General features: G+C 42.4%; 1 protein-coding gene across 1 annotated transcript; it reads right to left on the bottom strand.

Annotated features, from left to right (window-relative positions):
* Window positions 1–119: 119 nt before the first annotated feature.
* Window positions 120–17939, bottom strand: zdhhc2 (zinc finger DHHC-type palmitoyltransferase 2). The gene is made up of 13 exons (XM_050042006.1): window positions 17497–17939; window positions 13294–13320; window positions 9693–9787; window positions 8826–8946; window positions 8575–8644; window positions 8432–8464; window positions 5828–5948; window positions 5354–5486; window positions 4612–4738; window positions 2067–2159; window positions 1656–1771; window positions 1465–1542; window positions 120–1383 (listed from the first exon to the last, which is right to left on the bottom strand). Exons 1-12 carry the CDS (start codon window positions 17621–17623, stop codon window positions 1502–1504), a joined length of 1104 nt encoding a protein of 367 aa, XP_049897963.1. The 5' UTR covers window positions 17624–17939; the 3' UTR covers window positions 120–1383; window positions 1465–1501.
* Between the last annotated feature and the right edge of the window lie 2622 nt (window positions 17940–20561).

Raw genomic sequence — 20561 nt, 5'->3', positions numbered from 1 at the left:
CTTTTTCTACCGTACAATGCTCTTGGCCCGTTACATCCCTTTAATGACTCAGAGTTCTTCTGGACGTGCAACAAGGAGCTGAAGGAGGCTGAAGATGAGCTCATTTTATTCTTTAAGGCATCACAACTGTACAGTACATTGCCTCACACATCCATATTGTCTCTTGAGTCATACAGACAGAAGAATAGAAAAATATAGATTGACACTGACTGTCACAATGAAGCTTTTTTTTTAAACAAGCATACATTCTACCAAATTTTCAGTGATGGTTTAATCATTTCCAGTCAGAGACAAGAACAGACAGAATCCTCAGAAGGTGAAAAGATACTGCACAAAGCAGCTGGAGCTGATTATCTTTGTTTTTTTGCTCTGTAGTACATCCACAACATCATGTTGTGAGTTAGAAAAACACTCCACAGTATCTGCTTTGTGATGGTGAACAGATCTGCAGCATTACACAGAGGCTTTTGCTGGCGGCCGGTGTGCCGGCCCTCCAGAGACAGTCAGGAAGCTTTTGGCCGGCAGTTTGACGTGTACTGTTAGGCTACCAGACAGCTGATTAGATATTTGGCAGAGGGGACGCACGCTGTCTCAGCACCAGCTTTCAGGTGTTACAGTGTGACAGCAACGTCCTCACTCATGCTATAACAAGTCAGAAGAGCCCTTATTCAAATGTAATTACTAACGACTACACTTTTTTTTTTTTTTTTGTAAATAAATCCAAGCAAAGGGGAGAACATCCTGTGGTACAGTTCACTACGACAAGGTGTGTTTGTGTTGACATCCTGAGATGAGAGCATGCATCGATTCAACTTCCACGACACTCAACATGGTGGGTGGAACACCTGTCCCCCCCTCCCCCCTCCAAAACAAAATACTTCACTGGGAAAAAAAATGGCCAAAGGAATATCAGTTACATCACATCAACACCACTACTACTCTATACTTCATGTGCAAACATTTGGCAAACTCAAAACAGCATTTACCTCTGCGCTAAGCTACGGAAATAACAAATAAACATGTAGATAATTCTGTCTCCGTGACATGAACTGGGACATACAAAAGCAGCTCAGATAGTTCTTCTAGTATACAAAGTGCAAAACATCTCGTCCATGGCTGCTCTGTGCTTATTCATATACAAACAAAACATGATTGTTGGAATGCAATTTGTTCTGAAGCCCAAAAACTTTCAGATAGCAGCAGGAGTTGTTGCTGATTGCAATAAGAGTAATACTGATGGATGATAATTAGGCCTATATAAGTCTGATCTCAGTCATGTAAACCTCTCAGAAGCAGGGTGCAGTACGGAAAACAACAAATATTGATGATGTCACCACGTCACATTCTGATAGGCACAAACACTTAGGAGGGGGTGGCATAGACCTGTTGGATGAAACACATGGTAATAGATGATGATTTTATATCTTGATACGTGGATAGTTTCTATAGGACTGAAACACTCACTTTTTCTTGAAGGTGTCACCTCCATCTGTGACTCTGGTTACGCTTCATTCTCTATGGTCATCCCTGGGTTACTGGCACCTGAACGAACATTTAAGTCATTAAAAGTCAGTGTTTCTCTTAGTAAAAAGTTTTCTCGGGGTTATGTGAGCAGGCAGCTATTGAGAAACTTATTAAAAGAAATATAACTTCACCCTTCCTGTCTTTGTCTGTTGCACTGTCACTCTCTGACCAGGAGGGGGTGCTGGTGAGCAGTCGGCTCTGAGACTCCCTCAGCGGCTTGGAGGGGAACTGGCGGCCTTCTGCTGCACTGCAAACACAAATACACATAAGCAGGGGTGAAGCCAGGAATCCTGGCCCCAGCTGTGGAGTATTTTGGGCTCACTTTCTTCTCTGAATAAAATTCTCTTATCATCATAATTCTATGATCTGAATTATTAATTAAAATTGCAACGCTGTGACTGTTTCAAAGTGATTTCCCTGCATCATTAAACCTACAGGGTTAATTAACTACAGAGGGCTGACTTGCAGTTGTGCAGCTCTTTTGTTTCTGTGCTTTACTTTATGTGATGTGATGTGTGTGTGTTTCTACGTGTTTTACTCACCCCTTGTTGGCAGGGTTGGAGCCAGTGGGTGATGAAGGCTGCTCCGGGTCCAGATTCACCAGACAGGTTGGGAACGAGCACCCGTCACCTAAACTGGAAGCCAGCAGTAAACACAGTAGAAAGATGTTTAGATAACTAGCAGGTAATAAATCTGCGTAAACTTCACTGTTACCACAAAGAAATTGTTTTGCAAAGCAACATAAGAGAAGAAGCTTCCCATGAGTTTGAGTATCACAGTGGGGGCTTAGTTTACAGAATAATTAAATCCATAGTAACCAGTTGTTGCAACAAAATGAGCTTCTGTCTCCCATTAGCAGCTGAATCTGAGCTGAATTGTTTGTTTGTAAAAACTTGGGGTTTATGTTTTAATAATTTGCCTGCGACTGCCAAAAAGCTGTATATTCATAATATTATTCATTCTGTCAGCATGAATTACTAATTTTTGCAAAACTGGAGCTTCGGCATGAATTCACAGTGGTGTTGTTGTTGTTGTTTACTGAAGATGGTGCTCTCTTGTCTCCTCTGGGACTTTCCCCTCTTCTGAACCATTTTGTTTCAAACTAAGTGGCAGGGCTCTCTAATCCCCGAGCTGAGGAGCGACTTCATTCATTCAGCACTTCTCTGACACCCTGAGTCAGATCATTTCAACTACAGAGGCACTGAAGAAGTGTGTGATGTGTACCATCGCTGTGAATATTGATGCTGATTGACAGGATTTATATAATCAATATGAATGAATTACAGTTATAGATGCAATCGTGACTTTGAAACACAGTATTAGATTTTAACATGATATGATATAGCACCTAAAAACTGTACATCATCATCATAATGACCTTAAAGGGGGCCAGTGTGTAGGATTTAGGGCCACCTATTGGCAGAAAGGGTACATAATATTCATGATGGGGGTCACGGGGAGAATGGAGCCAACATTGAAACACTGAACACTGAACATTGAATTTCCCCTCAGGGGGATTAATAAAGTAAATAAACTTAAACTTAACTTAAACTTAAACCTGGACAGGCAATTTACAGTCACCAATCAACCTGCATGTCTGTGGACTGTGGGAGGAAGCCGGAGTACCTGGAGAAAACCCATGCTGACAGGGGAGAACATGCAAGCTCTGCACATAAGGGCGACAATGCTAACCACTGCACCACCGTGCCACACTAAAAAAAATTGTGTTTTTGTTGCCTTAGAATGAGCTGTTTATATCTACATACGAAGCGGGTTGCAAATTTGTGTTTCCTATGTCAGTAAAGGCATGACCTGCCTTACTCTCCCTCTGATAGACTTGTACTTGTTGCTTGGTCAGGGTAAGAATATCAGAGTTAGCCAGTTAGAGGCAGTGTAAGGCAGAGTATGGCGGGTCAAGCCTTCGGCATCCTAGGAAACACAAATTCGCGAGCAGGTCCTCTTTTACTGAGTCCTCCATATTTTTCTAAAGTAGCCCAGAATAGACATATCAAACACTGGCTCTTTCACATTTTTGCATTTGCAAGCCATCTGCTATACACTTGGCACACAGGAGAAGCCTCAGTTCTGCAACCTCACCACTGACGCCACTAAATCCTACACACTAGACCTTTTTGAACTCTGAGTCGAGTTTGTGCTGTATACAGATGCGTGTGTTAAAAATACAACTGGACCAAGTGGCCTCCATAAATATTAATGCATTATATAACTCCTAATAATTCATAAACTGGACATACCAGCATAATGCACTCACGTACACTTGATCAGTGTGTAATAAAGAAAGAAAAGATGCCCTTGACATCATGTTTTGACGCATTGCCAAGGGTGTAGGTTTTGTTTCAGGTTTTTTAAAACGGGGGGCTCTATTGTCCTCTGCCAGAAAGTTTAGAGCATCAAACATTCAATTTTGTACTTTTTGGTGAATTTTTTTGCACCACTTTGTTCCTTTTCTGCATCAATGTATGGCGTAAATGTCTTTTGTCAAAATAAAAGTCCTCTATTGAGACCCATAACCCTGATCTGTGGCTTCTTGAAGCTTGGTTGAAAGTCAGATTTGATTTTCCTGATCCCATTTTTAGTCATAGCCACACCGCAGGTGCACTGGGTTGTGGTTGTTGAAGCAGAGTCGGAAGTCTCTGACCTGCTTGTCCTTCAGTCTAGACTCAAATTACAGGTCATGAGGGCTGCTAGACTGTCAAACAACCTGCTGGGGGAAGTTATCAATAATTATAGACTTGCTTTATTGAATTTGTTTCTTTAGTTTGCCCTTCTTAATCTTATATTTCTTTTTAAATATAATTTTATTTGATAAATAAACCTAAAGGATTTTCTTAAGAAGATTTAAAATAAGATTTGATAAGATAAAGTAGACTTATACCCTGAGGGAAACTGCTGTGCAGCAGCTGCAGTGCAAAGTTGGAGAGTGCAGAGACAAAGACTCCATTATACAAAAAGACTAAAATAACATAACAGTAGGTGCAAAATATAAAACTAGATAACAGAGGGGTGCAAATAAGATATATATTCATGTCTTTTGAATATCTTTGACAGCTGCCCATGAGACCTTACCCAGAGAAAACAGGAACAGGCCAGTATTTAACTTCATCACCAAAGACCTGGCGGAAGTTCTTACTGAAGCCCAGACTGAAGCCGTTCTTATCGGTGCCGTGGCGAAACACTGGAGCGCGCACAGCCTCTGAGAGGACACACATGGAGAAGAAGAGTCAGTCTGACATGGAGATGAATACATGCAGCACTCCCTCTCAGTCTTTCTGTAATCTATTATTCAGATTAATAGCAGGAGCCCATTCAGACAACACATGAACGACTCCCGCTGAATGGCTGCGTCAATGAAACAACTCTGAATGAAAGTGTCTTTGTTGTGCAGGAGAAGCAGATCTGAGGACTGTGCCACCATGTGTGACTTCTCTTCCTAGCAGTGTCTGTTACTAAGCTGCTTACTGCTCTGAGCCTTGTGTCTTTGCATTACACTGTAACATACTCCTCTGGATAATCCACTCTCCTCAACGCACAGACAAAGTGTGCCACTGTGCACACATAATGAGAGACTGCTCCGTCTGATAACGGCCCAGAGAGGCTCATCAAATCACTGCACTGATGAGGACGGTGACTGACGGTGGGAAAAATGCAATGAAACATCCTTCATCATTAGTGCAAAGACGACACCATAAGCAGCAGATAGTGAGCATACACAGAGCTGAGCGAGCTGCTGTCCTACAGAGGCTATATAATTACTGCATCCACAAACAAACACACACACACACATGTAGGTACGACGCACGCCACCTACCGAGAGTGGATCTGTTCTTGCAGACGAGCCAGCAGTGATAGATGAAAAGTGAAGCCAGGCTGACGGAGAACATGGAGGCCGAGAAGAAGAGGAACAGGATGTGGAACTTGGCCTGAGTGTCTGGGAGGCCGTTCTGACGGGGAAATAACAACCAGACAATCAACACAGCTGAAAACACAACACACACAGGACACTAAGACACTCTGAGACTGAGCAGGATCTGAGAGATTTCTACTCAAGTGTTCTAGGGGAGCTCACTGAAGTGCTTCTATCTCAGTGCCACTAACTAGTTCATACCAGGTATTCTCTCAGACGGAAATGTGCTCTACCTCCAGCCTTGTGAAAAAGAAAAATCAAATACCAAATGTTTAACACAGACTGCATTTTTCAGATTTGATTAGAGATATTTAGTGCTAACCCAACACTTTCTAAAGAAAACAAAACAAAACAGTATAATCAATGGTGGTTACTTACCAGCCAAAACTTGATGAAGTACTGAAGATCTGTCGCAGTTATAAAAAGGCAGTAGAGTAGCGAATACAACAAGAACAGCATGAAAAACTTGTAGTTGGAGAATCCCACACAGTTGTTCACCCTGTAGCACGAATGAAAGGATGCAGGTCAGTTTGGGAATATAATCATTAATACATGTTCAGAGCTTTTCTTAAAGAAAAACTCCACCTGCAAAATGATCATTTGCATATCAGTTACTCACCTTGTGTTACACTGAATTTGTGAAGAAAACTTTTCCCGCATGCCTCCACAGTGAGGGATGAATCCAAAAGCGGAGAAAATTCTTGATAAATTGGAGTGAAAGGGGGTCCACATTTAACAACAGCAAAACTATCGCAAAACATCTGTTTAAAAACTCTTAATCAACTCATACAGTATGATCAAAGTCTTATTTAGTCCAATTAACCTCTGGCTAAGTCCCGCCCTCAAACGCGATCAGCCAATCACAGTGCGTATAGCCATTCCCATACACTCAGACATTCTCTGCCTGGACGTTCATTGAAATGCATTACAGAAAGTCAGTTTTGTTTGGTTTTATGAGCTTTTTCTGAGATTTGAGGTTTAAAAATGGTCCTAGCTGCCTTGTTAATCATGTCACCTTGTTTCCTGGGAGTTCATTAGCCTATTTTGTTCTAGTTTTGTACTTTGGTGATCGTACATCATTGTTAGCTGTTGTCCAAAGGGCTCTAGTTAAGCTAACGTTAACTTCTGGAGCTTAGCTTCATTAACTTATCTGTAATGGCAGAGATAACAAAGGTTGGCAAACGTTATGCTGAATGATTCAGTGTAAATACTGTAGCACCAAACTAACGGAGAGACACTCTTGGTAAAGATGGTAAAAAGGCCGTTATCCTTTTCTCATATTCTGAGCCAAAAACCTATCCTTTTCTCATATTCTGAGCCAAAAACCTGAACTTCAGTGGCAACGAGATGCGGTTCACAAGCGTACACTGTGACCTGTAAATTTTGGCTTGTAATTTAAGCTTTTCATCGACCTTCTCAACAATAAAATGATGAATATATCCCTGCAGTGCATAGTTTAGGCCCTTTTGGTTACTTCTGAATGAAATCTGATCGTTATGTCCCAAAAAATCATCAGTTGCCTCCTGCGAAATGCCGTGTACTGTGACACCTGCCATAGCGCTGGTCACTGAATGTTGATAGTTTGTCCAAGTGACTGGAGGGCCTAGTCCCAATTAGAGGCCCAGTAGTTCTTTTTTTATAGACATTCTTCGGACGAATCAAACCGGGTTGTTGGCTACCTCAAATTAGGTGTCCATTCCTCGATTACCCTGTAAGTTATTCATATTCAAGCATTTTTCATAATAAATAATCCAAGCTGTGAGTATTGTTTTAACGGTATGCCGGGTGTCATAATCCTGGAGCACCGTTACACTCTCTCTCTCTGATGTGCTGTATATTCATACTGTTTTAAATAAACAATTTGATCGTATTTCTCATCTTTGCTGAGCAACAGTTTTGTGTGAAAGGAATTAAAGACCTGTCCCATATATAGGCCTCCTGATTTCAGTGATTTAAGCAAATAATAGCCTTGGCTATTGATTTAAGTTTTAAAGTATGCCAAAGTGTTTTATATTATAATGTTTTCGCCAAAACGCATGTGTTTGGGGGATGTACTGAGCACATGACTAGATACCATGAGACTTGAATTATACTAAACAAGTTGTATGAGATTTCGTAAACAAATGTTTTGATATAGATTTGCTGTGGTTAACACGGCCCCTATTTACTCCAGTTCATCAAAAATTGTCTCCATAATTAGATCCTTCATTCACCGTGGAGGCATGCAAGAAAAACAAAGTTTTCTTCACGAATTCACTGTGACACAGGGTGAGTAACTGATATACAGATAATCATTTTGTGGTTGAAGTATTCCTTTAATGCAGAGATACAGGAACTGAAGAAACACAGTGGAGCAGAGGAACAGTAAATATTGGGGGTTTTGTGGATGTGCAAATAACTATTCCAGGCATTTTTTTTAAATGACCCACTTTCCGTCCTGTTTGAGCCTGAAAAACAGGTAAATGCATCACAACTGGCAGAGCTTTATACGGAAACCTTCAATCAGCAGGTTTGTTTCATGTGAATTAGAAGACCTGTTATTCTCAACCAATCAGGGATCCTGAGGACACACTCACACCAGAGCATTATAGAAAACCACCTATTGCTTTATGACATATGCTTCTATTCAGATTCTTTCATGAAGCTGAATTATTGCAGATTTGTTTTGTCTCCCTCTGCTGCCAGAACGTGTCATCTGGCAGGATGAGAGGTTACTGTATTAAAATCTGTCCAGTACACAAGCTCTTTGTGCTTCCATGTGATGTGTGTTTACAGGCCCCGTTAACTGGAATGTGACTGTGAAGTGTGATGCTAAAGAAAAACTGTTTTTCCCCCGATGAAACCATGGAGCCTGAATACTCTGGGGCCTTTAATGAAAAGGAGATGATTTAATGACAATGATATAACAACACCATGTGAGTACAGTGGTACATCAGTGCAGTGCCACTGATGTTAGTTTTAAATCCTATTGCCACTACATACCACGGGCAGTGGTGATCCATCTTCAGGATGCATCTGTAACACAGCAGGGTCAGACGTCAGTGTAATTGAATCTTACTCTGCCTGCCAGAATGCAATATATGGTGTGGTCTGATCTCTATAGGTGCATGAGCAGAGAGCCATACTTATCACAGACTGAACAATGGTGACATCGATCAGGCTTCAGCAGCTGGCAGCGGTCACAGAAACGGATTGCTGAGGAGACACAGCCAATTCAATCACACAGCCGTCAGCAGCAGCCTGTCTAACACTTGACCACAGACTTACAAGGTGACGGGGGTGAAATGAGCTCTGAGAGCTGCATGTCAGTCTAGACTGCTCCTGTTGTTCTGCATCAGCAGCAGCAGCAGCAGCAGCAGTGCGCGCTGTACTGTACCTCCAGAGTTGGTGCGGGTGTAGATGGGCAGATCCTTGGCTATCCTCCTCAGGATCTCCTGCTGAGACTCTCCCCGATCTTCACGCTCCAGCAGCTCTTTGTCAGAGTAGGACAGGTGAAACTATGTAGGGCGGAACGCACAGGGAAAGACAAACAACACCTGCGATTTAGCAATAGCTCAATCTGTGAGCAGTGCTGTTGATTTCTCATGAATCAAATCCTCGCATTTTTCAAACAGAGTCAAATCATTGGTCAGATGAGCTACAAGCTGTCTTAGTGTCAGTTACGCAGGGATGTCTGTCGCTGTGGAGCCGCAGCTCAGTAGGCTGCGAAGGGAATTTCTGTGTCTTCCATTTGTTTTGATTCTTTCTGCCCCAGCAGGCAAATGGGAGCAAAGCAGCACAGAGCTGAGATATTACTTTCAGCCACTCAGGCAATTTATGATTGAACACTGGAAACAAATAACTCTGATGATAACAAACAGCACAGCACACATGAAGTGTGACTTTTATTACAATCCCAAAACCTCAAGTGATCCAGTTTTCACATCTCATAAAAGAAAGCCTTCATATGAGGAGCTCCGCCTCGGTTAGAATTGAAATGCAAAGGTGGCTTGTTTTGTTTTTTTTTCTCTCTCGGCGCCCTCTCTAAGATGTATGCATGTGTGTGTTCACCCTGCAGAGCCAAAGTGCTGCGGTCAGGATCAGAGCCATTACAGAGCAGCTCCAGGCACTTCCACTGGAAAGTATTATTAGTCTAAATGCAGTGTTCAATCACACGGGGAGGCTGTAACCTACATCTGCACTTCTCACCGTGCCTCATCATCCCAGCCGACAGTAACACTGCATCGCAGACAGACACACTCACCTCCTTCAGGGGGTTCATGGGCTTGGTGAAGATGGTTTGCCAGTACGCCCACACAAACATGATGAAGATGACATGGTACACCAGCAAGTATATAACTGAAAGCAGACAAACATAAACAAGTCATCGTCATCTATCATCAGTGGTGAGCATTTAACCATTTTCATTTGCAATAATAACACTGGTGTGAGTCAGTGTAATTTCTTTAGTTTTTAATAGCAAATAAAAAATTTAATTTTTGATGTCACAATCAGTATTTCATCATTATCATTAGTGATGCACACTGGGTTAGTATGAAAATGTAAAAAGACATATGACCAAATGCACAAAGTCAGCTCTAATAACTCAGCACTCACATGAACACGACTTTGATTCAGAATCTAATAATTTCTAAAATTGTGTGGTGGGAGAAATATTATTGCAGTAGATAGATTTACAGTATTTGAGACTCTGAGCAGTTATTTTGGTGTTGTCTCTGGTGCTGATTGCTGCAAAATTTTGTAAAGATATCAGTTTCGTGTAGCTGCATTTAAATCTGACTATGAGAGTGAAAAATACATATTATGTTTAGTTCATAAATTTGCATATTAAAGGAATACTTCACCCACAAAATGATCACTTGTAAATCAATTGGTTATACGGTGTACCCTTGAATTTGTGAAGAAAACTTTCACATATGCCTCCATGGTGAACGAAGGATTTAAAAATGGATATCAGTGATCAATAAATAAATACGTTCGCCCTTTTCCATGGAGGCATGTGAAAAACAAAATTTTCCTCACAAACTGAAGATAGCACAGCATGGCTAATTGATATTTAAATGGTCATTTTGTGGGTGTAGTATTTCTTTAAGGCAGTGACAGCGTGTTTTTTTTTACATTCCCAGAATAAACAAGACTAAGAGTCTGCAGCTAAGCTAGCAGCTCTGTGAGGCTGTGTTTAGGCACAGTGGTGCGTTGAGGTGAATGCTAACATCAGCATGCTAATAATGACAGTGCCAGCATGCTGATGTTTTGTAGACCTAGCTTCAGTGTTCACCATCTTAGTTGAGCATGTCAGTAGCATGCTAACATTTGCTGATTAGCACCAAACACAAAATACAGCAGAGGCTGATGAGAGTTTTATTAGTTTTGCAGATATCTGGTCATCAACCAAAGTATTTGCACAAACTGATATTTTAATCTGATGGTGGCGCTAGATGAGTCAGGGGATCACTACAGTGATTACATTTCATCCAGAGGGGGACTAGCTCCAAGGTTCATGGCAATCCATACAATAGTTGTCAAGATGTCACAGCTTCATCCCACAGGCTGTAAGACTGCTGAACTCTGAACTCTCACTCTGGTCACTGTCACTCTAATCTCTCAAGACAGATTCTGCAATCTACATTGTAGAATCTGTTGGCAGCCCTGTGTGAAAGACGACTAGAGGGGTGGGGGTGTAGGTACACAGGAAATGTGTACCTACAGAAACAGCAAGCTCCACGTCCATAGCGCGCCCATAGCGACCGCTCCAGTAATGCCGTCTCGTCAACATGAAAAAAAAAATTTTTTCCAGCGGATGTCTGAGTTACAACATGATTGAGCTAACTGGAGTAGTTTCATGTCGTATCCGGCAACAGGAGGCTTTTAACAGATGACGTCTTGATGTTAGCTTTGCTAACTGTCCCTGTCAGCTGCAGCCACTGCTGCTTTCTAGANATTACGTGCACACAGAAATAGTAACGTTTGTTCAGTCATTGTGTTTATAGACTTAACAAACATCAGATTAGTCTACACGGTGATATAGTGACGTGAAAAATGTGATATATAGCTAAACTCTGCTGGTTTTCTACCCGAAGTATTTGTAAACAACACGGCGATTCCCTGGGGGCACCGCCGGAAGTGAAGGGCATGAGGCCCCTTCACTTCCGGTTAGTCGAAAAACTCCGGGCTGTGCCTCCAGAGGTAAAGGAAGACATTTTTTTTTTTTTTTTTTTTTTTTTACCGATGGATTTCCAGATTGCTGTCACTCTACACCGATCAGCCAAAACATTAAAACCACCGACAGGTGACGTGAACAACATTCATCATCTTGTTACAGTGCACTGTTCTGTTGGGAAACCTTGAATTGTGACATTCATGTGGTTGCCACCAAACACGCTCCACCCATCTAAACATCAGTGCAGACCAGGTACCCCCCCTTATGGCACCATGCCACACCACAAAAACTGCTCAGGAGTGGCCCAAGGAACATAACAGAGACCTCAAGGCATTGACCTGGACTCCGAATTCCCCAAATCCCAGTTTGATCAAACATCTGTGGGATGTGCTATTACCCCACCTCACAACCAACGGGATCCAAAAGATCTGAAGCCAACACGTTGGTGCCAGAAACTATAGGATACCACCCAAAGGTCCTGTGTTCATGCCTTGACAGGTCAGAACCAAGTCCTGTCCAAGGAGGACCCACCATGGATCGGGGGTACCTCTGGAGTACCAGCATGTCCCTCAAATGTTCGATCAGATTGGGATCTGGGGTATTTGGAGGTCAGGTCAACGCCTTGAGCTCTTTGTCCCATTCCTCGGGTCATTCCTGAGCAGTTAAGGTGGTGTGGCATGGTGTATTGTCCTGCTGGGGGGCACTGCCATCGACAAGTGCCATTTACTTGGGGTTTACTTGGTCTACAACGGTGTTCGGGTGGGTGGAGTGCATCAGGTAGCATTAACATGAATGCCAGGATCAAAAGTTTCCCAATGGAACATTGTATTGTAACAAGATGATCAATGTAATTCACTTCACCCACCAGTGGTTTTAATGTTTTGGCTGATCACTGTATATTACATAAAGACAGTGTACCTTCCTTTAAATCAAAGCATACATTGTACATTGTATATCACTTCCTTCATATCTTAATTATGTTACATTTATCATTTACTTAAATTTGCACTACTTTATATCCTTATATTTAGCTTCTCTTTTTCTCTACCTGTGTGATTTTAAATCATTACTATGTTTAATAAATACTTAAATTGCATTGTTGGAAGAATCTGTGACCCTAGTTTTTTATTGACAATAACTGCTCTTGTAATTATTGTTTATTTGACAATAAATAACCTTGCACCTTGAAAAATGAACCTCATCTTTGCAAGTCAGGGATCACCAAAGTCAGTGGGATGCATCCTGTGGGGACCATGAATGTGTGCACACTTCTGTAAATTTCTAATGGCAATCTATCCAACAGTTATTATATATTTCACTCTGCACTAAAGTGGTGCATCGACTCACTGACAGACCAACATTGTTATCCCTACAGCCAGGCTGCTAGCACATCTAAAAATAAAATGTAATTGTGTTCTGGTATCTTTCAGTTCATCTATACACTACAAAATGCACTCTGAATAAAAGTCTGCATTTATACATATAACTGGGGTAATGGAAAAAAAAATCTTATGACACACTTCCAGCTGATACAAGCTGATTATAGTGTTTTGATGTGGGCTGCCTCTGCCAGACTGAAGGCTGCTGAACCTCCTCTGGCCTAAACTCAACATCTAACAGATGCAGAACAGCTAAAGACACTTGTGATTCCTCTTGATTTTAAACAGCATTACAAAACACTTACCCTTTTCTCCCGTGTCTTCAATAGACTCTGAAAAATGAAAATGAAAAGACACAGTCAGGCCTTTGTTGAATTAAGAAGGTGAAACATTAAACACACATTTGTAGGTCAACATTAAAAGTTTCTTTTTTTTTAATCCTTGGCACAGAGACCACCTCTGCGTGGTGTATCGTACATGATAGACTGACAGTCGGCTTCTGAATTCAAATCAGCAAAACTGAAACATGCTGACTCTGTAACCCCTTAATACCACACCAGTCATAAAATCAATACACAGCACACTCCCAATCGAATAGCTCGACTTATTGATCCTCTCATGTAGACAAGCATAACTGTGCATTGACAAAAAGCACTGGAAACAACAGGAGCGTGCTGCACTTGATGAGCACCCCAAAACCCTCACACACACACCCACAGTGAAACAGTCAAACATAAAAACAGACAAGCAGAGACCTGTTGGAAGAAATTAGCTGAGACTGTTATATTTGTCCCAATATCTAAGCAATGATTAGCTGAGCATACAGAGCCATCCATCTTCAGCTGTTAGCCTGTGAAGCAGCACACACACACGCGCGCGCACACACACACACACACACACACACACACACACGCACAAAGCAGGAACTGAGGAAAGGTGAGCCAAGGAGCTAAATCGAGGCATGCAGCCAGAAATCAGCCTTAAAAGCCCCACAGTCTGACAGTGAAGCATAAGTGTATGTGTGATTAAGAGACTGTGCAGAGACATATATTAAAATGTCTATGAGTGCATTATGGTCACTGTGCTGCTCTGTATCTCCTCCTGTTTGCATTTTTGCAACAACAAGGTCAGTCCCCTACAATAAATGAACTTCAAAAAGCCAAAGAGCACCTGATTCCGCATTTTTTAACAATCTTGGAAAAAAGGACCAACTGTTCAAAAGCTGACGTTCGGTGCTTTAAAAGAAAGTGGGTCAACCGCAGATTGCTTGGGGTGAATTATGTAAGCCAGACAATGGGATTAACTCAGCTGCTGAACGAGAGGTATCAGCTGACAATACTTTCACACAACTGTCTCTGTGTCTGTTTGCAGAGCACATGCTGGCCCTGAGCGACCGCTGTCCTGCCCCCCTGCTGCTGTTTTCATCTGTCCGTCCCATGTGACCCGGACGCATCACAATGTCACTCTTGTTCCAATGAATGCAAAACAAGATGGTCTTAAAAAGCCCGGTGAAACAATGATTTTGCTTTTCTGTCACACTGCAGTAATGAAGGATGTCTCAATATCTCATAACAGAGTCACAGCGTCCAGTAACTTGAGAAGAGGGTCATCCCGGGACAGACGCTGGCTGTCCTCTCTGGTCAACAGGGACGGGTTTAGAAAGTTTTGAATCAGGGGGCCAGACTGGGGCACAGTTTTAAAGAAGGGGGACACTTTGGCATCTTTGTGGTCATTTTGAGTGACTTTATGGTCTTTTTGTGGTCATTTATTTGTCTTGGTGGTTGTTTTTCCATGTCTTTGTGTTTGTTTTGCATCCCTTTGTGGTCCTTTTGCATCTCTATGTGGTGTTTTTGCATCTTCTTGTGGTCATTTTTTGTCTCTTTGCGGTGTTTTTGCATCTCTTTGTGGTGTTTGTGCATCTTTTTGTGGTTATTTTTTGTCTCTTCGTGGTGTTTTTGCATCTCTGGGGTTTTTGCGTCTTCTTGTGGTCATTTTATTTCCCTTTGTGGCAGTTATTTGTCTCTTTGTGGTCACCTTGTGTCTCTTAGTGGTTGTTTAGCATTTCTTGGTGGCTGTTTAGTGTTTCTTTGTAGTCGTTTTGTGTGTCTTTGCAGTTGTTTAGCATCTCTTGGTTGTTGTTTTTTGTCTCACTGTGGTTTTGCATCTCAGTATTGTCATATTGTCATTTTGCCCATGTATAGAGGCGATGCCTCGCTGCAGCGGTTGCGAGCTCGACTCCGGCTTGCAACCCTTTGCTGCATATCGTCCCCCCACTCTCTCTCTCTCTCTCTCTCTCTCCCTACTTCACACTCTTCACTCTGTCCTGTCCATTAAAGGCAAAAAGGCCCAAAAAATAATCTAAAAAAAACTGTTTTCTGTATATTATCCTACGAAAATTAATGTGCCCAAATTCATACACATCCAACGTATTTTGAAAGGCTGCGATCACGTGACCAATATGCTGACAGTGGAAACAAGGAAGCAGTCCTGAGCGGTCTTGCAAGGAGGTAGGTTGGGGTGGGTCACCAAAAACAGACCTTCCCCTGGAGTCGTGTGTTCATAACTGTGTGAACTTTGAGTCACTTAAAGGCGCTGTATGTAAGAATGTGGCCAAAACGGTTACTGCACTCAAATTCAAAATACTGAAATTCAAAATACTGCCACGAGTCATGTCCGCCCCCCCTCCCCTACAGATTCGAGGTTGCTGGACATCGGCACGCTGGAGACTGATTTGTTTGCCCACGGGTGCCTGCCGTGGCAGGGCCGCGTCGTCGCGTCCTTGATCTGCGGTTTTCCAGCGGACCGTTCGAGCAAGTCCGGCTTCTCTGCTGCTAACGCTGCTGCCGGGATACAGCTCATGAGGAGCCGGCTGCTAATGCTATGTACCGGGACACTGCTAATGCTGCTTGCCGTGCTGCTGTAGCTCAGTCGTAACTGTAACTGATGCTAAAACTCTACTGACTGTGTGACTGGTAGACGGCGGTGGGTGGCACAACAGGCCAAAACACAAATTCAAAAGATAAACATGATTTGCGGACTGCAAAAATGTTTTTTAAATGCGAATATTCTGGCTGTACTATTGTTGTCGGTGAGATCAGTATGTTATATGAACATTATTCCTTAGTCTCTGTGACCTTTGAGGATGATTTTACGACTATTTGCTTTAGAGTTCTTACGTATAGCTCCTTTAAGGGAACATCCTCACCATGTTTCTTTTCCTAAACTTGACCACAGTAACTTAACTTGCCTAAACCTAACCTCTGTAATTTCACGTTAATTACGTAACTGTATGTCAAAGATGCAATGTCACTCATGGTGCGCTACTTTGTAGGATATCATACCAACTGTTGTGTATGCATTTTTGATAGGATATCATACAAAGCATTCTATGAGAATACACTGCAACGTCTGACTAAGGAGGGGTGACACCATGGGGGGTTAAATCAAATTTCAGGAGGGGCATGTGCCACCCCTGGCCACCCCACTGGCCCCAGTCCTGCTAGTGAACCCAGTGACTCCTTACAGTACATCTCAGGTGTAAAGACGAGCAGAAAAACTACCCTTTCAGCTGAAGCTGGATATCATGTCTTGCTACATTTGGAGGAGCTCAGACTTAGGAACAGCCCCTCCCTCCCTGTGTTTTCCTCTGTTTGGTCTCATTAAACCATCTCCATTTCATCCCCCTTTTTTGACAGAGGAGATCTGCTTTCCTAGTGGTCTGACAAGCTGCCAAATGGAGCACATGAGTAGGCTGCTGAGACTCCTCTGAGACATCCTAGAATCCATTACTCACTATCCAGGTCAACTCTGTGTTCACCGTTCACCAAGAAGGCTCGCTGTCTGTAACCGCACCATCTAACGCTCAGCAGCCGGAGGGAGCATGAAGGAAGGAGACAGCCCTGACTCAAAAGCCATCACAGTCAGACCTCTTGCCAAAAGATAATGCTGCTGGTGTTGTGGTGGAGGATATAAATTCAGATAATGAAGCTCTGCAACTACATAAGCCTGAAGCTATTACAGTAAGTCTCTAAGATAGTGCTGATAGAGTGGTAGTGGTGGACTCAGATAATGAATCTCATGGACTCATCCTATTTTATACACCCTGTGTTAATGTATATGTCACAAAAGCTCCTTCAGAATAAAAACAGGTTGTTAAAACACTTCTTATTCTGTGAGATGATGAGGATTTGGAAATATTCAACTTGGGTTTGGCATGCAAAACCACACTGGCACTTCTTTTTAACAATATGCTGACAATTCCTGCTTGAACTGTTGTTGTCATGTGACTGACACTGTCCACACACTGCATGAACAACAAGCCAGTCGTCTGCATCCCCCCCAAAAAAATCAGCATTGACCACAAACTGCTGAAACACTAATGTCTCCCCACCCCATCTCCAAAAAAACCACACACACCAGTCAGAGGCATTTCCCCCTCACTCACTCACTCACACAGACATAAACACACACACCTCGTCCTCATACTACCCAGACAGCTGAGGTCTTACCTATGCAAAGCTGGAGCACATAGGCGTAGTATGACCACGCCACTATGAGGGCGATGAAGAGGACCGGGATCCAGTACAAAACTCTCTGACAGCCCTTCTTGATACTACGCGAGCCCGACGGTGCCATAGTCTAGGAGCGGATCATTTCTCGTGCGCATTCGTCTGTTTACTCTCCCTCCCTCCTTCTCACTCTATGTGTGTGAGTGTGTGTGTGTGTATGTGTGTGAGTGTGTGCCCGTGTCTTCCTGTAGACTGTCACTGCATCGTTGCTCCGGCTCTGATCAGCCTAATCGGCAGCTCAGACGCAACATCCTACAGTCCCAGCCTCCCGCCCGTGTCTGATGCCGCCGCCGCCGCTGCTGCCGCCACTGCTGCTGCTGCTGCTGCTGCACTGCTCCCCTCTGATCGTCCTGCTCAGATCACTGGTACAGACTACAACAAAATATCAGACGGCTCACACATGCACACACGCGCGCAGAGACAGCGCCGCCCCTGCTGCCTCCCCACAGGTTGCCATGACGTCCGCGGGATGCTGCAAGCCTGGCACATTTCTCACCGCGAGCAGATGGGTTCAATAAGTTCATGCTCGCGAGTGTTGAAACGGGGGTCTGTTCACCCACGCGCACTCTCTCACACGCACTCACACACACAAAATCATTTCAGGGGAGCTCTAATCAGGACTGATTTTATTCCCTTTTAATATGTGGAGACAGTGTCACTCGCACACAAAGACAAAAACAAGTTAAACTCACACAGGCTGATTTCTGGTTTCTTTATATTTCATCCCTTTGACACCATATTTTGGACATGTGTTGTGTGACAATATCAAGTCGGTCTGATTACTGTTTACAGTAAAATGGTTTCCTTGAGCCAGAGGTGCTGTTCACATATTGTGTGACAGTGTAGGTGGAGGTCTGCAAGATCCACCTGCTTCTGCTGCTTTGAGCACAACTGCACCTGCACAATGTTCTGCAAGCCTGCAGTACAACACACTGTACAAGCCCACCTGCCAAGCTAACTATTCTTAATCATCACATTTCACACATTGGCTTCTGCTTTCTGATTGAAAGGGGCTTTAAAATATTTTCATAAATGCTGCTTGAATGTAAGAAAAAATTAAGCTATGATTTTTCCACCTGTTGCCAATGACGTGGGCGGCTGGCACTGCAGCACTCTGACAATATGCAGAACAATATGCACATCTCAGTCTTACAGCACAAAACTGGACTAGTCTTGATGTTGTCCAAAAGCTACGAAACAAAAGACCAAATATGATACAACTGACCCCATATGACCTGTGTGTTTAGCTGTAATTTATATAAATATGAGCGCTGATTGACCTTTGTGAGTATCTGGGAGCACTAACCTTGAGTTTCCCTAAGAGGCACTTCACTGGTTTTCCACATGAGGATTGATTTAGTTGTCACAAGGAACTCAGCCTGAGAAAACAGCTGTATGATGTCTTCTGTGGCTCTGAAGAGATCTTTTTAAAGTACAGAAAATAGCCTTGATGATGTGAGCACTTACCAGGCAGGGAGGGCTGAATGAAAGATGCTCCGGAGTTGCATTATGGGAATTATAGGATGTAGTGTTTCACAAGTTTCACCTTTTACAGAGACAAAATAGAGATAACTGCCTCTGCTGCATCAATTTTGACTATTCTTTCTGTCTCTAAAGGGGAACACTGCCTAAATTAAGAATTCTCTCCATGGTCTAGGAAAGCTCATTTAATATTTGTGAACATGAGCTGCTCTCTCTCTTTGCCAGTAACGACAGAAGTTGTCTAAAACTTGTGATGTCGTCAAGTATACAGTCTGGAGCTGCTTTATAGACAATGAATGGGAGCCTGATTTTGTGGACCCACAGACTGTTTGCTTTCTTTTTTCAAATCCAAATGAGCTTTACTCTACTGTAGCATTCTCAGCTCTGAAACAGAAAATGTACCCATATACTCAGATCATTCCCCTGGGTGCTCTCTCTTACTAATGTTTTTGGACTGTCTTAGATAATAGGAATAACATGTATCATTTTTCAAAATGGGCATAGCTCCCCTCTAATCTTCCTCTTATAAGTCCCCTAACTTTAAGTGCAGCGGTAAATTGCTGGAGACGCCCTTTAGACTCCCCATCAGGGGTCACTTTTGTTATTTTGACCTGATTGTTCATACTTAGGCAAAAGTGAAACCTCTTACCAATCCAAACAAACTAGAACTGGGCGACAGAGGGTGAGACAAACGGCATAGGCGTAGGTGATTTGATGTCCATGGGAAAATCAGTAGCAAGGTGTGGATCTGATAGGCAAGCATGTGCAACTGTTCATTTTCCCTTCACTCAACTAACAGGCAAAGCTCAGAACACTGAATCAGGAATGTTTTATGCAGCTATGGGACCAGGAAAAAAAGAAATCTTAATATTATGATGACAGAAAATCAAATCAGAAATACTTTTGTGAAACTATGTTACATTACAGTTGCTCTGATATATAGTTTTGAGAATTCAAACAAAGACGAAATAAGATGTATGAAAATAGAAAGCATGTAAAATTAAAAAAATATATGTATTATGCCGCAATGTTTAACACTAGTATGTATATATAGTAAAAATATAACAAATATGTGCATTTAGCTACAATGTGTAAAACTAGTAACCTATATACAGTTTTAGAGAAATGAAAATATGTGTATCAAACTGCAATGTATAACACAATTTATGTATAGATAGAAAAATAAGAATAGGAATTATGTATAATTTGTGCATCTTATGTTAAATATACATTCAAGAGTAGTTTAAATAAATTAAGCAAATAAAAAGAATAATGCACAGTCGAATTATTGTTTTGTTTATTTTGTTTGTTTTTTGTTTTTGTTTGCCCTGAGGGGAAATTCATTTTTTTTTCATTCTGTTGTCATATACACACAGGCCCAAACTACACACACATGCACAAACAGAACACATGCATTAAATGGAGAGATGTCAGAGAGAGGACAGGCGCACCAAGCAGTTGGTTCAGTGCCTTGCTCAAGGGTGCCCAGAAGGCGAGCTTGCACCTCCCCAGCTACCAGTCCA

The sequence above is a fragment of the Epinephelus moara genome, chromosome 4 (assembly GCF_006386435.1).
Source record: "Epinephelus moara isolate mb chromosome 4, YSFRI_EMoa_1.0, whole genome shotgun sequence".
Classification (NCBI taxonomy): domain Eukaryota; kingdom Metazoa; phylum Chordata; class Actinopteri; order Perciformes; family Serranidae; genus Epinephelus; species Epinephelus moara.
This window is presented reverse-complemented; position numbering and strand designations above follow the sequence as displayed.